The 20510-nt window shown below is 43.6% G+C and overlaps 2 protein-coding genes across 2 annotated transcripts; both read left to right on the top strand.

The window, feature by feature from the left end:
- Positions 1-8198: 8198 nt before the first annotated feature.
- LOC138933312 (stromelysin-2-like) lies at positions 8199-9785 on the top strand. Its single transcript, XM_070295921.1, has 2 exons — positions 8199-9553; positions 9725-9785. The coding sequence occupies exons 1-2, from the start codon at positions 8199-8201 to the stop codon at positions 9783-9785; spliced, it is 1416 nt and encodes a 471-aa protein (XP_070152022.1).
- Positions 9126-10845, top strand: LOC138933204 (uncharacterized). The gene is made up of 2 exons (XM_070295769.1): positions 9126-10083; positions 10160-10845. The coding sequence occupies exons 1-2, from the start codon at positions 9962-9964 to the stop codon at positions 10761-10763; spliced, it is 726 nt and encodes a 241-aa protein (XP_070151870.1). The 5' UTR covers positions 9126-9961; the 3' UTR covers positions 10764-10845.
- The last annotated feature ends 9665 nt before the right edge of the window (positions 10846-20510 follow it).

Here is a 20510-nt window from a genome sequence, read left to right as displayed (position 1 = left end):
CGCTCCTGTTTCGCGAAGCTCCTCGATTATCGATAGAATCTCGTTTTCGTGAGCGTTGTTGCCGGCTCGACGCGAAGTGTCTAATAATCGCAAACGATCCACTAATTCGTTTGGATCGTCCCAATGGACGTAATCGATTTTATTGTCCGTGACACGCATAGTCGACGATACGCGATCCGCGCCTGTTTTTTTCGCGCCGCTGTTATGAATAAGCGGAGCGATAATAAATTTGTATTTATATCCTTTATTTCCTAAGACAGATTTTTTAGCGTCATGATCACGTCTATGAGCGTTCGTTGTTAACAATATACTTCTGTATGTTAATTTATCTTTTTCTGTATATATGAGACTATTAGGAATTTTCATAAAAATTAATTCATACAAACCGGGAGTACCGACATATTTAATCTCATCTATAAATATGGAATCATTCGCGTCTACGTCAAATCGCTTATCGCCGAGCATCGCACCTTTCTCGCCGATGTAAACTCCGTAAACGTGATCAATCTCGTTCGGCGCTTCTCCGCCGAGAAGAGTCCCCATATATTTTCGCCCTAACGGTCCTAGTTGACCGTACGATATTTCACGATCTTGAGCAATTCGCGAAATTTGTTTAACGGGTATTTCGGATATCGAGGGCGATTCGAGACTCTCGGATTCGAACGTTTCATATTCTTCGGTTTCGTTTCGCGCGAATGGGTCTCTTTCGACGAAAGATTCGTTTAATGGAGTAGAAACGGCGTTCAATCGTCGTCGAGCGCGTATTCGTTTCGCTTTAGGTTTTTTCCAAACGGGAGTTAGTGCTTCATCTTTCCATTTTTCCTCGACGCTCGTTGAGGGTGAAATGTCGGTTGCATCTTGTTTTATCATTTCGCGCTTAATTTCATTTCGCTCTATCTCGTCTCGCTCAGCGCGATCAGCGATGCGTCGTAGCGGTTCGACGATCGGTTTGAAATGACTCTCTATCGCGATCTCGCTTTCCATTTTTCCAGTTTTTAATGCTCTGTGTTTTTTACGAATCGATGCGCGCGTTTTAGCTATCTCTTTTGCTGTTTTTTCACGTTCGCCGATATCCGTCGAGGCCATTGCAACTTCTTCTAACTCGCGAGAGAGCGATTGACGCGTTCGACGTATTCGCGATAACTGATCGTTCTACGGTACAATGAAATCATTAAATCCTCGTCTGTATCTACCAGCGCGGAGCGCGCTATCTTTGTCGATTACTAAGAAACCATATTTATATCGCCAACACGCGCGACATAGCGCGTGAAAATTCTCGTACGACATATCCGTGTTCACGTGATCGTTGTATGCGTGACGTAAATTAGTACCATCTTGTTTAAAAAGAATTAACAGATTAGCGTTATCTCGAATCAAATGCTTCGGTATTTTAGCATACGTCTGGCACAAATAGAAGCAATCGACGTTCGAGTATCGACCCATAGCGAAATATTCTCTGATAGTATTTTGTTTGTCGCACGCTACATCATCGAATACGAATATCGAATTCGGGAGAGCTTCGCTGGGTGAAATAACGTCAAAGTTATTAGAAAATGTGAAATAACCTATATCTTCCATCGGTTTTAATAAATTTTCTAAATATTGATATTTAGGCTGCTGCAATGACTTTGAGTAAACATAAACGTTCTCGAAGCGTACACCATGCGGACTCTCCAACAAACTTATTAATGCGTTTGTTTTGCCGCAACTAGAAGGCCCGCAAATAACGCAACGAATAGCGCTCGGTAATAGACGACCGTGTCTACGCGTTTCTTTCGACGGTCGCGTTTTATTATCGAGGTTCGTCACCTTTATCGCGATCGGTTGCCGCACGAAACGCATTCCTCTTGCTGCGCGCGTGCGCGATACACTCGCGTAAGGCAGGGCGAGACTTTTTAATTTATATACGAATAGATTGCCATCAATCGCGCAGTAGCGAATTGCGCGCGGTGAATCGAAATGTTTATCTTACTAATAGATGGCGACGATATTCTCGATTTCACCACCGATCAATTGCGGTATATTCCGAAAATAATTTTACTAAAGCATTTCGGTCGCTACGTAGAACGATTGTGGGAGAAACTGCCTGAATATATAAAAGTGGATCCGGAGGTGCGGCGCTACCGTCGATGTCTAGAGCATTATAATCGCCCTTGGCAACGAACACACATCGACGGTCCGGCGCCGCTTGTTAAAGATTGCGGCGAATGCAATTCGCGAAACAGCAGTACGGTGTGAGTCATGGCGCTGGCTTGTTGAATAGAGCGATAAACGCACTCCCTTTCGAACTACATATACCTGGATATCAATTTTGCGGGCCGGGTACTCGTCTTGCGAAACGACTCGCGCGAGGCGATCGAGGTGTCAATCCTCTGGACGCGGCCTGCCGCGAGCACGATATCGCGTACTCGCGGAGCGGCGAGCTCGCTGATCGACACGTCGCTGACCACGCGCTTGCCAAAAAAGCGCGCGAACGTGTCGCGGCTAAAGACTCGACTCTCGGCGAGAGAGCCGCCGCGGCGGCTGTATGGATGGCTATGAAATCGAAGACAAAACTTGGAATGGGTACAACGAAAATCAAAAGAAAAAAGAACAAAAGAAGAATAATCGCTACGAGAAAAAGAACGCTTCCGATAGCGAAACGCGGCGGCTTTTTACCCCTGCTACCGTTATTAGGAGCTCTCGGTTCTTTGGCCGGAGGAGCGGCGGGAATCGCGAAAGCGGTGAACGATCGCAAAGCAGCGCGACGACAACTGGAAGAGTTGCAGCGTCATGATCGCGCGATGGAAGGTCGCGGTTTATATCTCGCGCCGTACAAACGTGGAAGTGGCGTATCCTCAACGAGAAGAAGAGCTAAAAAAAAACTTCGCGTAAACAAACGCTAAAGATTCTCCCATCCGTCGGAGCAACAACAAACGAACAATTAAATCGCGCGGCGATACTCTCGCGCGTACCTCATTTTAGAGGTGTGTTTATGCGCAACGCGCTTCCGTCGCAAGCGCGCCGCGATGAGAGCGGCATTGTGAATTTAGACGACGCATCCGGACCGGGTACTCATTGGGTAGCGTACGCGAAAAAAGGGGACGACGCAATTTACTACGACGGTTTCGGCGATCTTCGTCCTCCACGCGAACTCGCGCGTTATCTCGGGCGCGACGCGAACATTCGATACAATCGTCGCTCCGAGCAGACGCGCGATCAGAATATTTGCGGACAATTGAGTCTTCGATTTCTCCGAGAAGTCGATTGGAGGAATCGTCGACTATAATATCAACCGTTATTCGTCAATCGAACGCAGTTCGATCGCTCTCACCGATCATGTCGCTAACTCTCACTCTTTCCGGACGAAGCAGTATTCTCGCGGCGAGTTATTTTCCGCCTCTCGATTTAAACGACGACGATTACGAATTAGGTTTAACCAATTTTGAAACTTATAATACGATACCGAATATAAATTCTACGAATAATAAATTTTACTTCGATAATAATGACGAGATTATCGCAATTCCAATAGGATCTTACGAATTAAGCGCTATAAACGCGTATCTAAGAGCAGCGATTCGTCATAAACGACGAGCGAGAGAGGAGGAACGAGAACGCGAAAATGAAAAACCGGAAACGAACGATGATGATTACATATATGATGTTGATGACGATTATTTCGAAGACGATGAGAATGGCGATAAAAGTGAAAATTCTATAACGCTTCGCGGTAACGATAACACTATGAGAAGCGAAATTAAATGCGCATATCGAGTAAATTTTACAAAACCCGATAATATCGGTTCGCTCCTGGGTTTCTCGTCTCGTGTATTACAACCGAATAAATGGTACGCATCCGATAAGCCAATAAATATTATGGCCATTAACCTTATTCGAATAGAGTGCAACGTTACAACAGGAGCGTATCATAACGACAAATCCGCGCATACTATACACGAATTCGCGCCTAACGTTCCACCCGGATATAAAGTGTCGGAAATTCCAATGCAGATCATTTACCTTCCGATCATCGCACGGACCATTACCGATATAAACGTGCGTGTTGTGGACCAAAACGGAAAATTGATCGATTTTCGCGGCGAAGAAATTACGATTCGTCTACACGTGCGACGAAAACGGTAGAGAAGCGCGCGATGCTCGTAGTGAATGGATCGAATGCGAGAAACGCACCTATTATCGCTATCGCGTCACCTCTAAACGCGGAAAAGAGAAGAAAAAAGGAAGGAAGACTAACCGCTGCCAACGAGACTTTTCTGCGCTCTTTGGGTTTTGTCGTGCCGAAAACCGCTTCTTCGTAAAAAGCGGAATGTGCGACATTCTAAGTATCAGTGGGGAGCCAATCTTCGACGATCGCATCGTCAAGATCGAAACTCACACGTACAACCCTTACGCCAATACTACGTTCGGAAATAGCGATGAGATACGAATTCCTATACAACAGCAAGATTTGTATACGTTACCTTGCGACAGTTTTATCTACATTGAGGGCAGACTCGAGTCAAAGGAAACATCGAGCGCGCAAGAGGAAATCGCATCGATAACGAGATTAGTAAACAATTGCGCGGCGTTTATGTTCGAGGAAATTCGCTACGAGCTCGATGGCGTAGAGATCGATCGAAACAGAAACGTTGGAATAACGAGTACGATTAAAAATTACGCGTCGCTGACAGTCGAAAGAAGTAAAATATTAAAAAACGCTGGATGGGACTTATTAGCAACAACTCATTCGTCAATCGGTGATTTTAATTTTTGCGTACCTCTTAACGTACTATTAGGTTTTTGCGAAGATTACAAGCGCGTTGTGATCAACGCGCGACACGAGCTTATTTTAATACGAGCGCGCAACGATAACAATTGCGTCATATCGCGCGAAACGCAAGAACCTAAAATCGTTTTGTTAAAAATACAATGGCGAATGCCTCATATAGTATTGAATGATGTTAATAAATTAAGGTTATTGCGCACGTTAGATAGTGGACGATATTTGAGCGTCGCTTTTCGCTCATGGGATCTTTACGAGTTTCCGCTTCTACAGAACACGACCAAACACTCGTGGGCCGTCAAAGCGGCAACACAACTCGAGAAACCGCGATACGTTATCTTCGCGCTACAATCTGGAAAGAAGAACGTTCTGTCCGAGGAGCCTTCTTTATTCGATAATTGTAAACTAACTAATGTCAAACTGTATCTTAATTCCGATTTTTATCCTTACGATGACATGAATTTAGATTTCGATAAACATAAAATCGCCGTATTATACGATATGTATTCGAAATTTCGAAAAACGTACTACGGATGCGAAAACGACGAAACGCTCTTAAATTTAGATAAATTTTTAATTCACGGCCCACTCGTAGTCATCGACTGTTCTCGACAGAATGAGTCAATTAAAAGCGCCACTGTGGACGTTCGCATAGAGTTCGACTGCAAGGAAAACATCCCCTCTAATACCACAGCTTACTGTCTTATTATTCACGATCGAGTGGTAGAATACAATCCGCTCACTAATGTCGTGCGCAGAATCGTGTAAGCGCAACGATACTCGAAAAAATATGGAGACAGAATAAAACGCTTAGAAAAATCTAGAAAGAAACACTTCGAGTATCGCTAACAACGACGATGGACACACCGATTTTTGTCGATCTTCAAGGTTTCGTAGTTAACGAAAAATTCGTCGTGAAAGAAGTAGCCGTATTAAGAAATGGTGTAGAATTGACGCATCACATCTTTCGCTCGCCGATGTCGTGGGATTTGCTCACGAGAGCGGAAAAATCGCGAGCGTGTTGGTTGATATCGAATCATCATCAGCTAAAGTGGAATGATGGACACACAAATTATGGGTCGATGAAAAAACTCGTTCGAGATGCCATATGTCGAGGATCTAACCCTGATTCGACGGTGCAGATCTATGTCAAAGGTCACGAGAAGAAGAAGTGGTTAATCGAGATCTTAGGAAACGTCGCCGACGATCGCGATATAGCCGTTTCTGTCGAGACTATCGACGCCGATTACGAAGACATCGAACGTCTGGAGACTCTGAACGCTTCGCGGGCCTTTCATTGCGGATACCACGCGAAAAATTGCGCGTTAGAAAACGCGTGTAAATTGCACGATTGGTGGTTCGAGCGACGCGACCGTTTGCGCAATATGAGCGATTGATTTTATATTATATAAATTTAAGTTATATAAATTTAAGTTATAATGTATTAAATTAATTATATATTTTAAATTATAATCTATAAATTTAATCACGAATATGTTATATATTGTTGCAAAATATACGTTATACGAACGAACCGCGTTTTTTCTTTATCGCGGTCGCATCCTTTATCGCGGTCGCATCCTTTATCGCGGTCGCGTAACAAATTTAATTATAATAACTGTCCATAGATATTATTTTATCGCGATCGCATAATAAACTTAATTATAGAATATTTTAAATTTTATATATAATTATAATGTATTGAATTAATTATTAAGTATTTCATTCTATATTTAAACTACATTTTTATATATCAAATCTCAAAAATTAAATCTAATAAAACCTTAATTTATAATTATCCATAGATTATCGCGGTTGCATAATAAACTTAAAGTAAAGAGATTTTAAATCTATTTAAATATACTTAATGCGGACACAGATGATTACGAGACAACATTTCGCTTAATATATAACATTTATTCATAAAAATTATCTTACAAATGCGCTTTATTAACGCTTAAAATTATTCCGCGTCGAACGGTTGCGATTCGGGCTCATAGTTCGCCCATCGTACATTAGTCTGCGATTTACTCTCGTTAACCGTCGCTGGTTCGGCCTCGTTCTCCATTGATCGTAATTCGAGTTCGCCGATCGATCGCGATTCGGGCTCCCCATCGATCCGTGATGCGACGACTCGCCTAATTTCGGGAACGGCGAAATCGCTCTCGCCGCGTCGACGAGCGTCGCGCAATGCGCTGTGAACGCTTTGCGCTTGTGCGAGCATAGTTCTCGTTTTATTTATTAACTCATAGAGCGATTCTCGCGCTGTTTTTACACAGCTTTCTATTTCTTGTCTAAAATACAAAAGTAAAAATTAATAAAATTTATTATAATTTTTATAACTTATTATAATTTATTATAATTTATTATAATTTCAATTAGATACTTACATTAAACGCGCGATATCTACGTCTTCGTTTAACTGGAAAGCGAGTCTAAACGAATCCGGACTATTATCGATAACACCTTGCGCTTCCACACGCAAATCCGTAGCGAGATCTCCCAGAACATAGGATTTTATCGCGATTAAGTCCCCGTTTACGTTAATATAATCAGCCGCGTTAATGATCTGTTCGATTCGTTCCATATCGAACAGATCACGACCGATTTTAATTCTCGTCACTTCGCGTTCCGTCGTTTCGAGCTTCGTTATCTCGCGAACGAGAATACTTTAACGCTTCTCGCGTTTTATAAAGATCGACGCGCGGGATGTTGCGGTACAATTTATCGATCGCGCCGCGTCTTCCTTCCGCGACCGTTTCGTCGTCGGAAAGGAGATATCTCTACTCGCTCATCGAGTGTCCTTTTTAGAGGACAGATGAACGATAAAAATAGAAATAATAAAAAACATCCGTTAGATAATGCGCATTCCGAATACTCTGCGAACAATAAGATCATCATCGCCGGAAAAAAGTATCTAGGGATATCTAAAAAGGTATCTCTAATTTATCGTTACCGGAAAGAGATATCTCTAATTACCGGAAAGAGATATCTCTAATCGCTCATCGAGTGTCCTTTTTAGGAGACAAACGTAAAAAACATCCGTTAGATAACGCGCATCGTTGAAAGAGATATTTTTAATCGCTCATCGAATGTCCTTCTTAGAGGACAAACGAATAATAAAATGGAAATAACAGAAAACATCCGTTAGATAACGCGTATCGTTGGAAGGGATATCTTTAATCGCTCATCGAATGTCCTTCTTAGAGGACAAACGAACAATAAAATAGAAAAAACAAAAGAGGAACTCGAGCGCGTCCGCTAGATAACGCGTATTCCAAACGCTCGACGTCGAAAGAAACGCATTTCCCTCTCCCTCTCCCCACCCACCCGCATTATTCGTCGCCGATAAAAATAGACGTCTCTCGGAACGCGCGAATCAATCGCGCTCGGTGTCTCTCAACAGTTTATCGCGTCTTCTCCGCTTCGCGCGATGACTAACACGAGGACGGTTCTCACTCTAGCGACAATACTCGTCGCTACGACGGTCGCCGCGCCCTTCGACTCAGAAAAAATCGAAGCGCTTCGTTTTCTGCGCGTATACGGTTTTCTAAAAGACGATGGAGAATCGCTGTCGTCCGATAACGCGACGTCTCTGCGTCGCGCGCTGTCGCTGTTTCAAGAATATTATCAATTATCGGGAAACGGCGCGTTAAACGCCGTTACGCTTCACCTTATGCGTAAACCGCGATGCGGTCTCGCAGATATTCCCGATCGCGCGTATAGCCCGATCGCGCGAAAATGGCCGAAGACGCGTCTCGCGTGGAATTTTCAGATGGCTAGCGAGGAAATCTCGCGAACGGCCGAAACGGCGTTCGCGCTATGGGCGGCGAACTCATCGCTAACTTTCGCACGCGACCCGTTACACCCCGATATATTAATATCGTATCGAACGGGCGCGCACACTTACGCGAATCGTCGAAACGTCGGTATTTGCCCGGCAGCTTTCGACGGTCCGGGAGGAGCCCTAGCTCACGCGTTTTTTCCCTCTGGAACAACCGATTTCACATCGGAGATACACGTCGACGATTCCGAACCGTGGCACGTGTATCTAAACAAAAATCCTCCCGACACGCATCACCTGCTACAAACGCTAACGCACGAGATCGGCCACGCATTGGGTTTACAGCATAGTATGCGCAATGACTCTATAATGTTCCCATATATACCCGACATCGAGAATCAATTTCCAGTTAAGCTGAGCATAGAAGACATTCTCGCTATACAAAATCTGTACGGATCTCACGACGACGGAAATTATCCAACGGCGACTCCCGCGACCACCGCGACGCCCGCGACGACGAGCGTCGCGCCGACCGATCCAGCGCGAGCGGATCTCTGCGCATTGCGACGCGTGGACGCCGCGCTAATAATGAATCATCGATTATATATAGCTAATCGCCGCAACATATGGTCGGTCGACATAACCGAGAAACGTTACGGTAGACCCATGACGCTCACGGATTACGCGACGTTTCTACCGGCGAATTTCACGCGTCTATCCGCCGCGTATAGAAGACCCTCGGGCGATCTCGCTCTATTCGCGAACGATTCGATCTACCTCGCGGAATATCCCAGTCTTAAACTAAAATCGGGTTGGCCGAGATATCTCCACGATATCGGACTTCCCCGAAACGTTAAAATCAACGCGGCGATAAATACGCACACGGGACGAACCTACGCTGTATACGACGATGATAAAGTCGCGGAAATCGACGAGTGTCGCATGATAGTCATTAGACACGCTCCATTAAAAGATATATTTCCCGGAATTCCGTCCGCGATAACGTCGGCCTTCCGATACATCGATGGCAATCTATATTTCTTCGCCAAACGTCAGTTCTACGCCTTCAACGAATTTACAAATACCGTAACCTCGGCGGGTCCTTTCGATCTACACGCGCTCGGCATCGAGTGTCCTACGGATGGATTGCTAAGGCAATTGCGCGATCTCCTTAGTCGCGTCTATCGTCTCAGCGACACGATCGAGAAAGAGAGAATCGACGACGAGACCGACTAGAGCGACCCTACCGTTATTTTTTAAAAATAGAATATATAAGAGAAAACGCGCGAAAGGGGAAGAAGCGATCTCTACGCGAGTATATAAAGACCGCTCATCCATTAAGCGCTTCATTATTAACGAAGAACACCGAAGCTAACGCGCGAAAAAGAACAAACGAGAAAGAACGAGCGACGATGTACGCGACAATGGGAGGACAACCGCAACAGCAACACTCATTCGACGATCGATCGAGACTAACCGAACGAGACCGCGAAGATAGCGCGGAATACGCTAAGAAAGCTAAAATGGACAATGGGTAAAACTATCGAACATTTATTCGAATTAATAATTCGCTAACACCGTTTCTCTCATCGCTCATATCTATTTTTTAGACGAGATCGCGATCGAACGCCAAAACACGACGCGGACGTCTCGATCGCGCGACCGCTCAGAATCTTAGGAAGACGCTATCCATTGACCAAAACCGCATATAAACATCTGGAAATTAGCGTTAACGTCAGCCGACCCTCCTTCGTAGAAATCGTCCTCGGAGATTGCCACGGCAAAGAGATCTCGCTAACGCCGGATACGTGGAAGGAACTGCTCGATCTACGACCCACGCTCCTGTCGCACTTTCGCTCCGACGAGCGCGACGAGGCGCGCCCGACGCCAATACACATCGGACAATTGACGCTACGATTCGGCAAACTCAACAATCTCCGAATACTTCGTCTCGAAACGCCTAAAATTCGCCTAGCCGTATCGAAGAACACCGTCGTAAATATATTAAATCTGGAACTTTGCGTCAACCGCATCGTTGCATCTTTAAGCGGTTTAACCACGCGCGTGGACAACAAGCTAATTCGTTTCCTCGACATCGCGGCGGGCGCTCGCGATAAGGCGCTTATTCCCGCGATGATACGCGAGAGCGATAACTTCGACCGCAACGATATAATCGATTGCGAACTGCAGGCTCTGCTCTTCGGAGAATCGTGATACGCTCGCTCGCGTACTCGTATCGTCGTATTATTAATACGTTAAAAAATTTGTAAAAGAAAACAATAAAAACACCTCTCCTCTCTCGCTAGAACGACGACGTCTCTTTATTTCACCACCCTTCGAAGATTCGCCATCGCTAAAGCGACTAGGGACGCCCCTCCGTCCGCTCGACCGCCCACCGACGATCCCCCGCCCCCTCGACGCCGGGCGCCCGCCGCCCGCTCGCGGATCGCGCGCTAGAAGCGCCCCCCTAAAGAATCGCGACGGCGGATCGCGCGCTAGAAGCGGCGGATCGCGCGCTAGAAGCGCCCCCCTAAAGAATCGCGACGGCGGATCGCGCGCTAGAAGCGGCGGATCGCGCGCTAGAAGCGCCCCCCTAAAGAATCGCGACGGCGGATCGCGCGCTAGAAGCGACCCCTAAAGAATCGCGACGGCGGATCGCGCGCTAGAAGCGGCGGATCGCGCGCTAGAAGCGCCCCCCTAAAGAATCGCGACGGCGGACCGCGCGCTAGGGGCGCGAGTCGCGTCGAGGTCGCGAGTCGGGCGCGCCACCCCCCGAGCGCCATCTCTCGAGCGCTCTCGGCGACTCGTACCCACCGCTTCCCCCCGACCGCGCTTCCCCTCTCACCCTACTTACCACCCCACGAACCCGCCCAGCCCGCTCTCCATCCCTCGGGCGCCCACAAGCTGCTCCGAAACTATCTCTCTCACTTACTCCCCAACGATACCCTCTCTCTCACACTCACACAAAACTGATCCAAAACCGGCCTATCTATCCTACTGAGATCGCTATGTACGCAAGTTTTCTTCGTTCGGAACGTCTTAGTTACATATGTTTCAGTTAGATATGTAGAAAATTCTTGTGCAACATCAAGGAAATTGAGTAGAAACACTTCTCTGCACACAGAGCAGAGATCGCTATGTACGCAAGTTACCTTCGTTCGGAATGTCTTAGTTACGTGTCGGCAAGTGAGATATGCAAAAAATTCTTGTAGAATGTCAAGGAAATAGAGGAATCACGTTTCTCTGAACACAGAGCACAGATCGATATGTACGCAAGTTTCCTTCGTTCGGAACGTCTTAGTTACGTGTCGACATGTGAGATATGCAGAAAATTCTTGTGCAAATCAAGGAAATTGAGTAGAAACACTTCTCTGGACACAGAGCTGAGATCTCTATGTACGCACGTGTCCATTGTTCGGAACGTCTTAGTTACGTGTCGACATGTGAGATATGCAGAAAATTCTTGTGCAACATCATGGAAATTGAGTAGAAACACTTCTCTGCACACAGAGCAGAGATCGCTATGTACGCAAGTTTCCTTCGTTCGGAACGTCTTAGTTACGTGTCGACATGTGAGATATGCAGAAAATTCTTGTGCAAATCAAGGAAATTGAGTAGAAACACTTCTCTGGACACAGAGCTGAGATCTCTATGTACGCACGTGTCCATTGTTCGGAACGTCTTAGTTACGTGTCGACATGTGAGATATGCAGAAAATTCTTGTGCAACATCATGGAAATTGAGTAGAAACACTTCTCTGCACACAGAGCAGAGATCGCTATGTACGCTAGTTTCCATTGTTCGGAACGTCTTAATTACGTGTCGGCAAGTGAGATATGCAGAAAATTCTTGTACAACGTCAAGGAAATAAAGAAATCACGTTTCTTTACACACAGAGCACAGATCGCTATGTACGCAAGTTTCCTTCGTTCGGAACGTCTTAGTTACGTGTCGGCAAGTGAGATATGCAGAAAATTCTTGTACAACGTCAAGGAACTATAAGGAATCAAGTTTTTCTGCACACAGAGAAGAGATCGCAATGTACGCAAGTTTCCTTCGTTCGGAATGTTTTAGTTACGTGTCGGCAAGTGAGATATGCAGAAAATTCTTGTACAACGTCAAGGAAATAGCGGAATCACGTTTCTCTGAATACATAGTTAAGATCAATATGTACGCAAGTTTCCTTTGCTCGGAACGTCTTAGTTACGTGTCGACATGTGAGATATGCAGAAAGTTCTTTTACAACGTCAAGGAAATGGAGGAATCACGTTTCTCCGAACACAGAGTTAAGATCGATATGTACGCAAGTTTCCTTCGTTCGGAACGTCTTAGTTACGTGTCGACATATGAGATATGCAGAAAAATCTTGTGCAACATCAAGGAAATTGAGTAGAATCACTTCTCTGCACACAGAGCAGAGATCGCTATGTACGCAAGTTGCCTTCGTTCGGAACGTCTTAGTTACGTGTCGGCAAGTGAGATATGCAAAAAATTCTTGTAGAATGTCAAGGAAATAGAGGAATCACGTTTCTCTGAACACAGAGTTAATATCGATATGTACGCAAGTTTTCTTTGTTCGGAACGACTTAGTTACGTGTCGACATGTGAGATATGCAGAAAATTCTTGTGCAACATCAAGGAGATTGAGTAGAAACACTTCTCTGCACACAGAGCAGAGATCGCAATGTACGCAAGTTTCCTTCGTTCGGAACGTCTTAGTTACGTGTCGACATGTGAGATATGCAGAAAATACTTGTGCAACATCATGGAAATTGAGTAGAAACACTTCTCTGCACACAGAGCAGAGATCGCTATGTACGCAAGTCTCCATTGTTCGGAACGTCTTAAATACGTGTCGGCAAGTGAGATATGCAGAAAATTCTTGTACAACGTCAAGGAAATAGAGGAATCACGTATCTCCGAACACAGAGTTAAGATCGATATGTACGCAAGTTTCCTTCGTTCGGAACGTCTTAGTTACGTGTCGACATATGAGATATGCAGAAAATTCTTGTGCAACATCAAGGAAATTGAGTAGAAACACTTCTTTGCACACAGAGCAGAGATCGCTATGTACGCAAGTTTCCATTGTTCGGAACGTCTTAATTACGTGTCGGCAAGTGAGATATGCAGATAATTCTTGTACAACGTCAAGGAAATAGCGGAATCACGTTTCTCTGAATACATAGATAAGATCGATATGTACGCAAGTTTCCTTCGTTCGGAACGTCTTAGTTACGTGTCGAGATATGAGATATGCAAAAAAATCTTGTGCAACATCAAGGAAATTGAGTAGAAACACTTCTCTACACACAGAACAGAGATCGCTATGTACGCAAGTTTTCTTCGTTCGGAACGTCTTGGTTACGTGTCGACATGTGAGATATGCAGAAAAATCTTGTGCAACATCAAGGAAATTGAGTAGAAACACTTCTCTACACACAGAGCAGAGATCGCTATGTACGCAAGTTTTCTTCGTTCGGAACGTCTTAGTTACATATGTTTCAGTTAGATATGTAGAAAATTCTTGTGCAACATCAAGGAAATTGAGTAGAAACACTTCTCTGCACACAGAGCAGAGATCGCTATGTACGCAAGTTGCCTTCATTCGGAACGTCTTAGTTACGTGTCGGCAAGTGAGATATGCAGAAAATTCTTGTACAACGTCAAGGAACTTAAGGAATCACGTTCTTCTACACACAGAGCAGAGATCGCTATGTACGCAAGTTTTGTTCGTTCGGAACGTCTTAGTTACGTGTCGATATGTGAGATATGCAGAAAAATCTTGTGCAACATCAAGGAAATTGAGTAGAAACACTTCTCTGCACACAGAGCAGAGATCGCTATGTACGCAAGTTACCTTCGTTCGGAACGTCTTAGTTACGTGTCGGCAAGTGAGATATGCAAAAAATTCTTGTAGAATGTCAAGGAAATAGAGGAATCACGTTTCTCTGAACACAGAGTTAATATCGATATGTACGCAAGTTTTCTTCGTTCGGAACGTCTTAGTTACGTGTCGACATGTGAGATATGCAGAAAATTTTTTACAACGTCAAGGAAATAGAGGAATCACGTTTCTCCGAACACAGAGTTAAGATCGATATGTACGCAAGTTTCCTTCGTTCGGAACGTCTTAGTTACGTGTCGACATATGAGATATGCAGAAAATTCTTGTGCAACATCAAGGAAATTGAGTAGAAACACTTCTCTGCACACAGAGCAGAGATCGCTATGTACACAAGTTTCCATTGTTCGGAACGTCTTAATTACGTGTCGGCAAGTGAGATATGCAGAAAATTCTTGTATAATGTCAAGGAAATAGAGGAATAACGTTTTTCTGCACACAGAGAAGAGATCGCAATGTACGCAAGTTTCCTTCGTTCTGAATGTCTTAGTTACGTGTCGGCAAGTGAGATATGCAGATAATTCTTGTACAACGTCAAGGAAATAGCGGAATCACGTTTCTCTGAATACATAGATAAGATCGATATGTACGCAAGTTTCCTTCGTTCGGAACGTCTTAGTTACGTGTCGACATGTGAGATATGCAGAAAATTCTTGTGCAAATCAAGGAAATTGAGTAGAAACACTTCTCTGGACACAGAGCTGAGATCTCTATGTACGCACGTGTCCATTGTTCGGAACGTCTTAATTACGTGTCGACATGTGAGATATGCAGAAAATTCTTGTGCAACATCATGGAAATTGAGTAGAAACACTTCTCTGCACACAGAGCAGAGATCGCTATGTACGCAAGTTTCCATTGTTCGGAACGTCTTAATTACGTGTCGGCAAGTGAGATATGCAGAAAATTCTTGTACAACGTCAAGGAAATAAAGAAATCACGTTTCTTTACACACAGAGCACAGATCGCTATGTACGCAAGTTTCCTTCGTTCGGAACGTCTTAGTTACGTGTCGGCAAGTTAGATATGCAAAAAATTCTTGTAGAATGTCAAGGAAATAGAGGAATCACGTTTCTCTGAACACAGAGTTAATATCGATATGTACGCAAGTTTTCTTCGTTCGGAACGTCTTAGTTACGTGTCGACATGTGAGATATGCAGAAAATTTTTTACAACGTCAAGGAAATAGAGGAATCACGTTTCTCCGAACACAGAGTTAAGATCGATATGTACGCAAGTTTCCTTCGTTCGGAACGTCTTAGTTACGTGTCGACATGTGAGATATGCAGAAAATTCTTGTGCAAATCAAGGAAATTGAGTAGAAACACTTCTCTGGACACAGAGCTGAGATCTCTATGTACGCACGTGTCCATTGTTCGGAACGTCTTAGTTACGTGTCGACATGTGAGATATGCAGAAAATTCTTGTGCAACATCATGGAAATTGAGTAGAAACACTTCTCTGCACACAGAGCAGAGATCGCTATGTACGCTAGTTTCCATTGTTCGGAACGTCTTAATTACGTGTCGGCAAGTGAGATATGCAGAAAATTCTTGTACAACGTCAAGGAAATAAAGAAATCACGTTTCTTTACACACAGAGCACAGATCGCTATGTACGCAAGTTTCCTTCGTTCGGAACGTCTTAGTTACGTGTCGGCAAGTGAGATATGCAGAAAATTCTTGTACAACGTCAAGGAACTATAAGGAATCAAGTTTTTCTGCACACAGAGAAGAGATCGCAATGTACGCAAGTTTCCTTCGTTCGGAATGTTTTAGTTACGTGTCGGCAAGTGAGATATGCAGAAAATTCTTGTACAACGTCAAGGAAATAGCGGAATCACGTTTCTCTGAATACATAGTTAAGATCAATATGTACGCAAGTTTCCTTCTCTCGGAACGTCTTAGTTACGTGTCGACATGTGAGATATGCAGAAAGTTCTTTTACAACGTCAAGGAAATGGAGGAATCACGTTTCTCCGAACACAGAGTTAAGATCGATATGTACGCAAGTTTCCTTCGTTCGGAACGTCTTAGTTACGTGTCGACATATGAGATATGCAGAAAAATCTTGTGCAACATCAAGGAAATTGAGTAGAAACACTTCTCTGCACACAGAGCAGAGATCGCTATGTACGCAAGTTGCCTTCGTTCGGAACGTCTTGGTTACGTGTCGGCATGTGAGATATGCAGAAAATTCTTGTGCAACATCAAGGAGATTGAGTAGAAACTCTTCTCTGCACACAGAGCAGAGATCGCTATGTACGCAAGTTTCCATTGTTCGGAACGTCTCAATTACGTGTCGGCAAGTGAGATATGCAGAAAAATCTTGTGCAACATCAAGGAAATTGAGTAGAAACACTTCTCTACACACAGAGCAGAGATCGCTATGTACGCAAGTTTTCTTCGTTCGGAACGTCTCAATTACGTGTCGGCAAGTGAGATATGCAGAAAAATCTTGTGCAACATCAAGGAAATTGAGTAGAAACACTTCTGTACACACAGAGCAGAGATCGCTATGTACGCAAGTTTTCTTCGTTCGGAACATCTTAGTTACATATGTTTCAGTTAGATATGTTGAAAATTCTTGTGCAACATCAAGGAAATTGAGTAGAAACACTTCTCTGCACACAGAGCAGAGATCGCTATGTACGCAAGTTGCCTTCATTCGGAACGTCTTAATTACGTGTCGGCAAGTGAGATATGCAGAAAATTCTTGTACAACGTCAAGGAACTTAAGGAATCACGTTTTTCTACACACAGAGCAGAGATCGCTATGTACGCATGTTTTCTTCGTTCGGAACGTCTTAGTTACGTGACGACATGTGAGATATGCAGAAAAATATTGTGCAACATCAAGGAAATTGAGTAGAAACACTTCTCTGCACACAGAGCAGAGATCGCTATGTACGCAAGTTTTCTTCGTTCGGAACATCTTAGTTACATATGTTTCAGTTAGATATGTTGAAAATTCTTGTGCAACATCAAGGAAATTGAGTAGAAACACTTCTCTGCACACAGAGCAGAGATCGCTATGTACGCAAGTTGCCTTCATTCGGAACGTCTTAATTACGTGTCGGCAAGTGAGATATGCAGAAAATTCTTGTACAACGTCAAGGAACTTAAGGAATCACGTTTTTCTACACACAGAGCAGAGATCGCTATGTACGCATGTTTTCTTCGTTCGGAACGTCTTAGTTACGTGACGACATGTGAGATATGCAGAAAAATATTGTGCAACATCAAGGAAATTGAGTAGAAACACTTCTCTGCACACAGAGCAGAGATCGCTATGTACGCAAGTTTTCTTCGTTCGGAACGTCATAGTTACATATGTTTCAGTTAGATATGTAGAAAATTCTTGTGCAACATCAAGGAAATTGAGTAGAAACACTTCTCTGCACACAGAGCAGAGATCGCTATGTACGCAAGTTACCTTCGTTCGGAATGTCTTAGTTACGTGTCGGCAAGTGAGATATGCAGAAAATTCTAGTACAACGTCAAGGAAATGGAGGAATTACGTTTCTCTGAACACAGAGTTAAGATCGATATGTACGCAAGTTTCCTTCGTTCGGAACGTCTTAGTTACGTGTCGAGATATGAGATATGCAAAAAAATCTTGTGCAACATCAAGGAAATTGAGTAGAAACACTTCTCTACACACAGAGCAGAGATCGCTATGTACGCAAGTTTTCTTCGTTCGGAACGTCTTAGTTACATATGTTTCAGTTAGATATGTAGAAAATTCTTGTGCAACATCAAGGAAATTGAGTAGAAATACTTCTCTGCACACAGAGCAGAGATCGCTATGTACGCAAGTTGCCTTCATTCGGAACGTCTTAGTTACGTGTCGGCAAGTGAGATATGCAGAAAATTCTTGTACAACGTCAAGGAACTTAAGGAATCACGTTTTTCTACACACAGAGCAGAGATCGCTATGTACGCAAGTTTTCTTCGTTCGGAACGTCTTAGTTACGTGTCGACATGTGAGATATGCAGAAAATTTTTTACAACGTCAAGGAAATAGAGGAATCACGTTTCTCTGAACACAGAGTTAATATCGATATGTACGCAAGTTTTCTTCGTTCGGAACGTCTTAGTTACGTGTCGACATGTGAGATATGCAGAAAATTTTTTACAACGTCAAGGAAATAGAGGAATCACGTTTCTCCGAACACAGAGTTAAGATCGATATGTACGCAAGTTTCCTTCGTTCGGAACGTCTTAGTTACGTGTCGACATATGAGATATGCAGAAAATTCTTGTGCAACATCAAGGAAATTGAGTAGAAACACTTCTCTGCACACAGAGCAGAGATCGCTATGTACGCAAGTTTCCATTGTTCGGAACGTCTTAATTACGTGTCGGCAAGTGAGATATGCAGAAAATTCTTGTATAATGTCAAGGAAATAGAGGAATAACGTTTTTCTGCACACAGAGAAGAGATCGCAATGTACGCAAGTTTCCTTCGTTCTGAATGTCTTAGTTACGTGTCGGCAAGTGAGATATGCAGATAATTCTTGTACAACGTCAAGGAAATAGCGGAATCACGTTTCTCTGAATACATAGATAAGATCGATGTGTACGCAAGTTTCCTTCGTTCGGAACGTCTTAGTTACGTGTCGACATGTGAGATATGCAGAAAATTCTTGTGCAAATCAAGGAAATTGAGTAGAAACACTTCTCTGGACACAGAGCTGAGATCTCTATGTACGCACGTGTCCATTGTTCGGAACGTCTTAATTACGTGTCGACATGTGAGATATGCAGAAAATTCTTGTGCAACATCATGGAAATTGAGTAGAAACACTTCTCTGCACACAGAGCAGAGATCGCTATGTACGCAAGTTTCCATTGTTCGGAACGTCTTAATTACGTGTCGGCAAGTGAGATATGCAGAAAATTCTTGTACAACGTCAAGGAAATAAAGAAATCACGTTTCTTTACACACAGAGCACAGATCGCTATGTACGCAAGTTTCCTTCGTTCGGAACGTCTTAGTTACGTGTCGGCAAGTTAGATATGCAAAAAATTCTTGTAGAATGTCAAGGAAATAGAGGAATCACGTTTCTCTGAACACAGAGTTAATATCGATATGTACGCAAGTTTTCTTCGTTCGGAACGTCTTAGTTACGTGTCGACATGTGAGATATGCAGAAAATTTTTTACAACGTCAAGGAAATAGAGGAATCACGTTTCTCCGAACACAGAGTTAAGATCGATATGTACGCAAGTTTCCTTCGTTCGGAACGTCTTAGTTACGTGTCGGCAAGTGAGATATGCAGAAAATTCTTGTACAACGTCAAGGAACTTAAGGAATCACGTTTTTCTACACACAGAGCAGAGATCGCTATGTACGCAAGTTTTCTTCGTTCGGAACGTCTTAGTTACGTGTCGACATGTGAGATATGCAGAAAAATCTTGTGCAACATCAAGGAAATTGAGTAGAAACACTTCTCTGCACACAGAGCAGAGATCGCTATGTACGCAAGTTTTCTTCGTTCGGAACGTCTTAGTTACATATGTTTCAGTTAGATATGTAGAAAATTCTTGTGCAACATCAAGGAAATTGAGTAGAAACACTTCTCTGCACACAGAGCAGAGATCGCTATGTACGCAAGTTACCTTCGTTCGGAACGTCTTAGTTACGTGTCGGCAAGTGAGATATGCAAAAAATTCTTGTAGAATGTCAAGGAAATAGAAGAATCACGTTTCTCTGAACACAAAGTTAATATCGATATGTACGCAAGTTTTCTTCGTTCGGAACGTCTTAGTTACGTGTCGACATGTGAGATATGCAGAAAATTTTTTACAACGTCAAAGAAATAGAGGAATCACGTTACTCCGAACACAGAGTTAAGATCGATATGTACGCAAGTTTCCTTCGTTCGGAACGTCTTAGTTACGTGTCGACATATGAGATATGCAGAAAATTCTTGTGCAACATCAAGGAAATTGAGTAGAAACACTTCTCTGCACACAGAGCAGAGATCGCTATGTACACAAGTTTCCATTGTTCGGAACGTCTTAATTACGTGTCGGCAAGTGAGATATGCA

The sequence above is a fragment of the Polyergus mexicanus genome, unplaced genomic scaffold, assembly GCF_030449975.1.
Source record: "Polyergus mexicanus isolate NDT 795.1 unplaced genomic scaffold, iyPolMexi1.0 SCAF_5, whole genome shotgun sequence".
NCBI lineage: Eukaryota > Metazoa > Arthropoda > Insecta > Hymenoptera > Formicidae > Polyergus > Polyergus mexicanus.
Note: the sequence above shows the minus strand (reverse complement) of the source record. Positions and strands in the feature narration are given on the sequence as shown.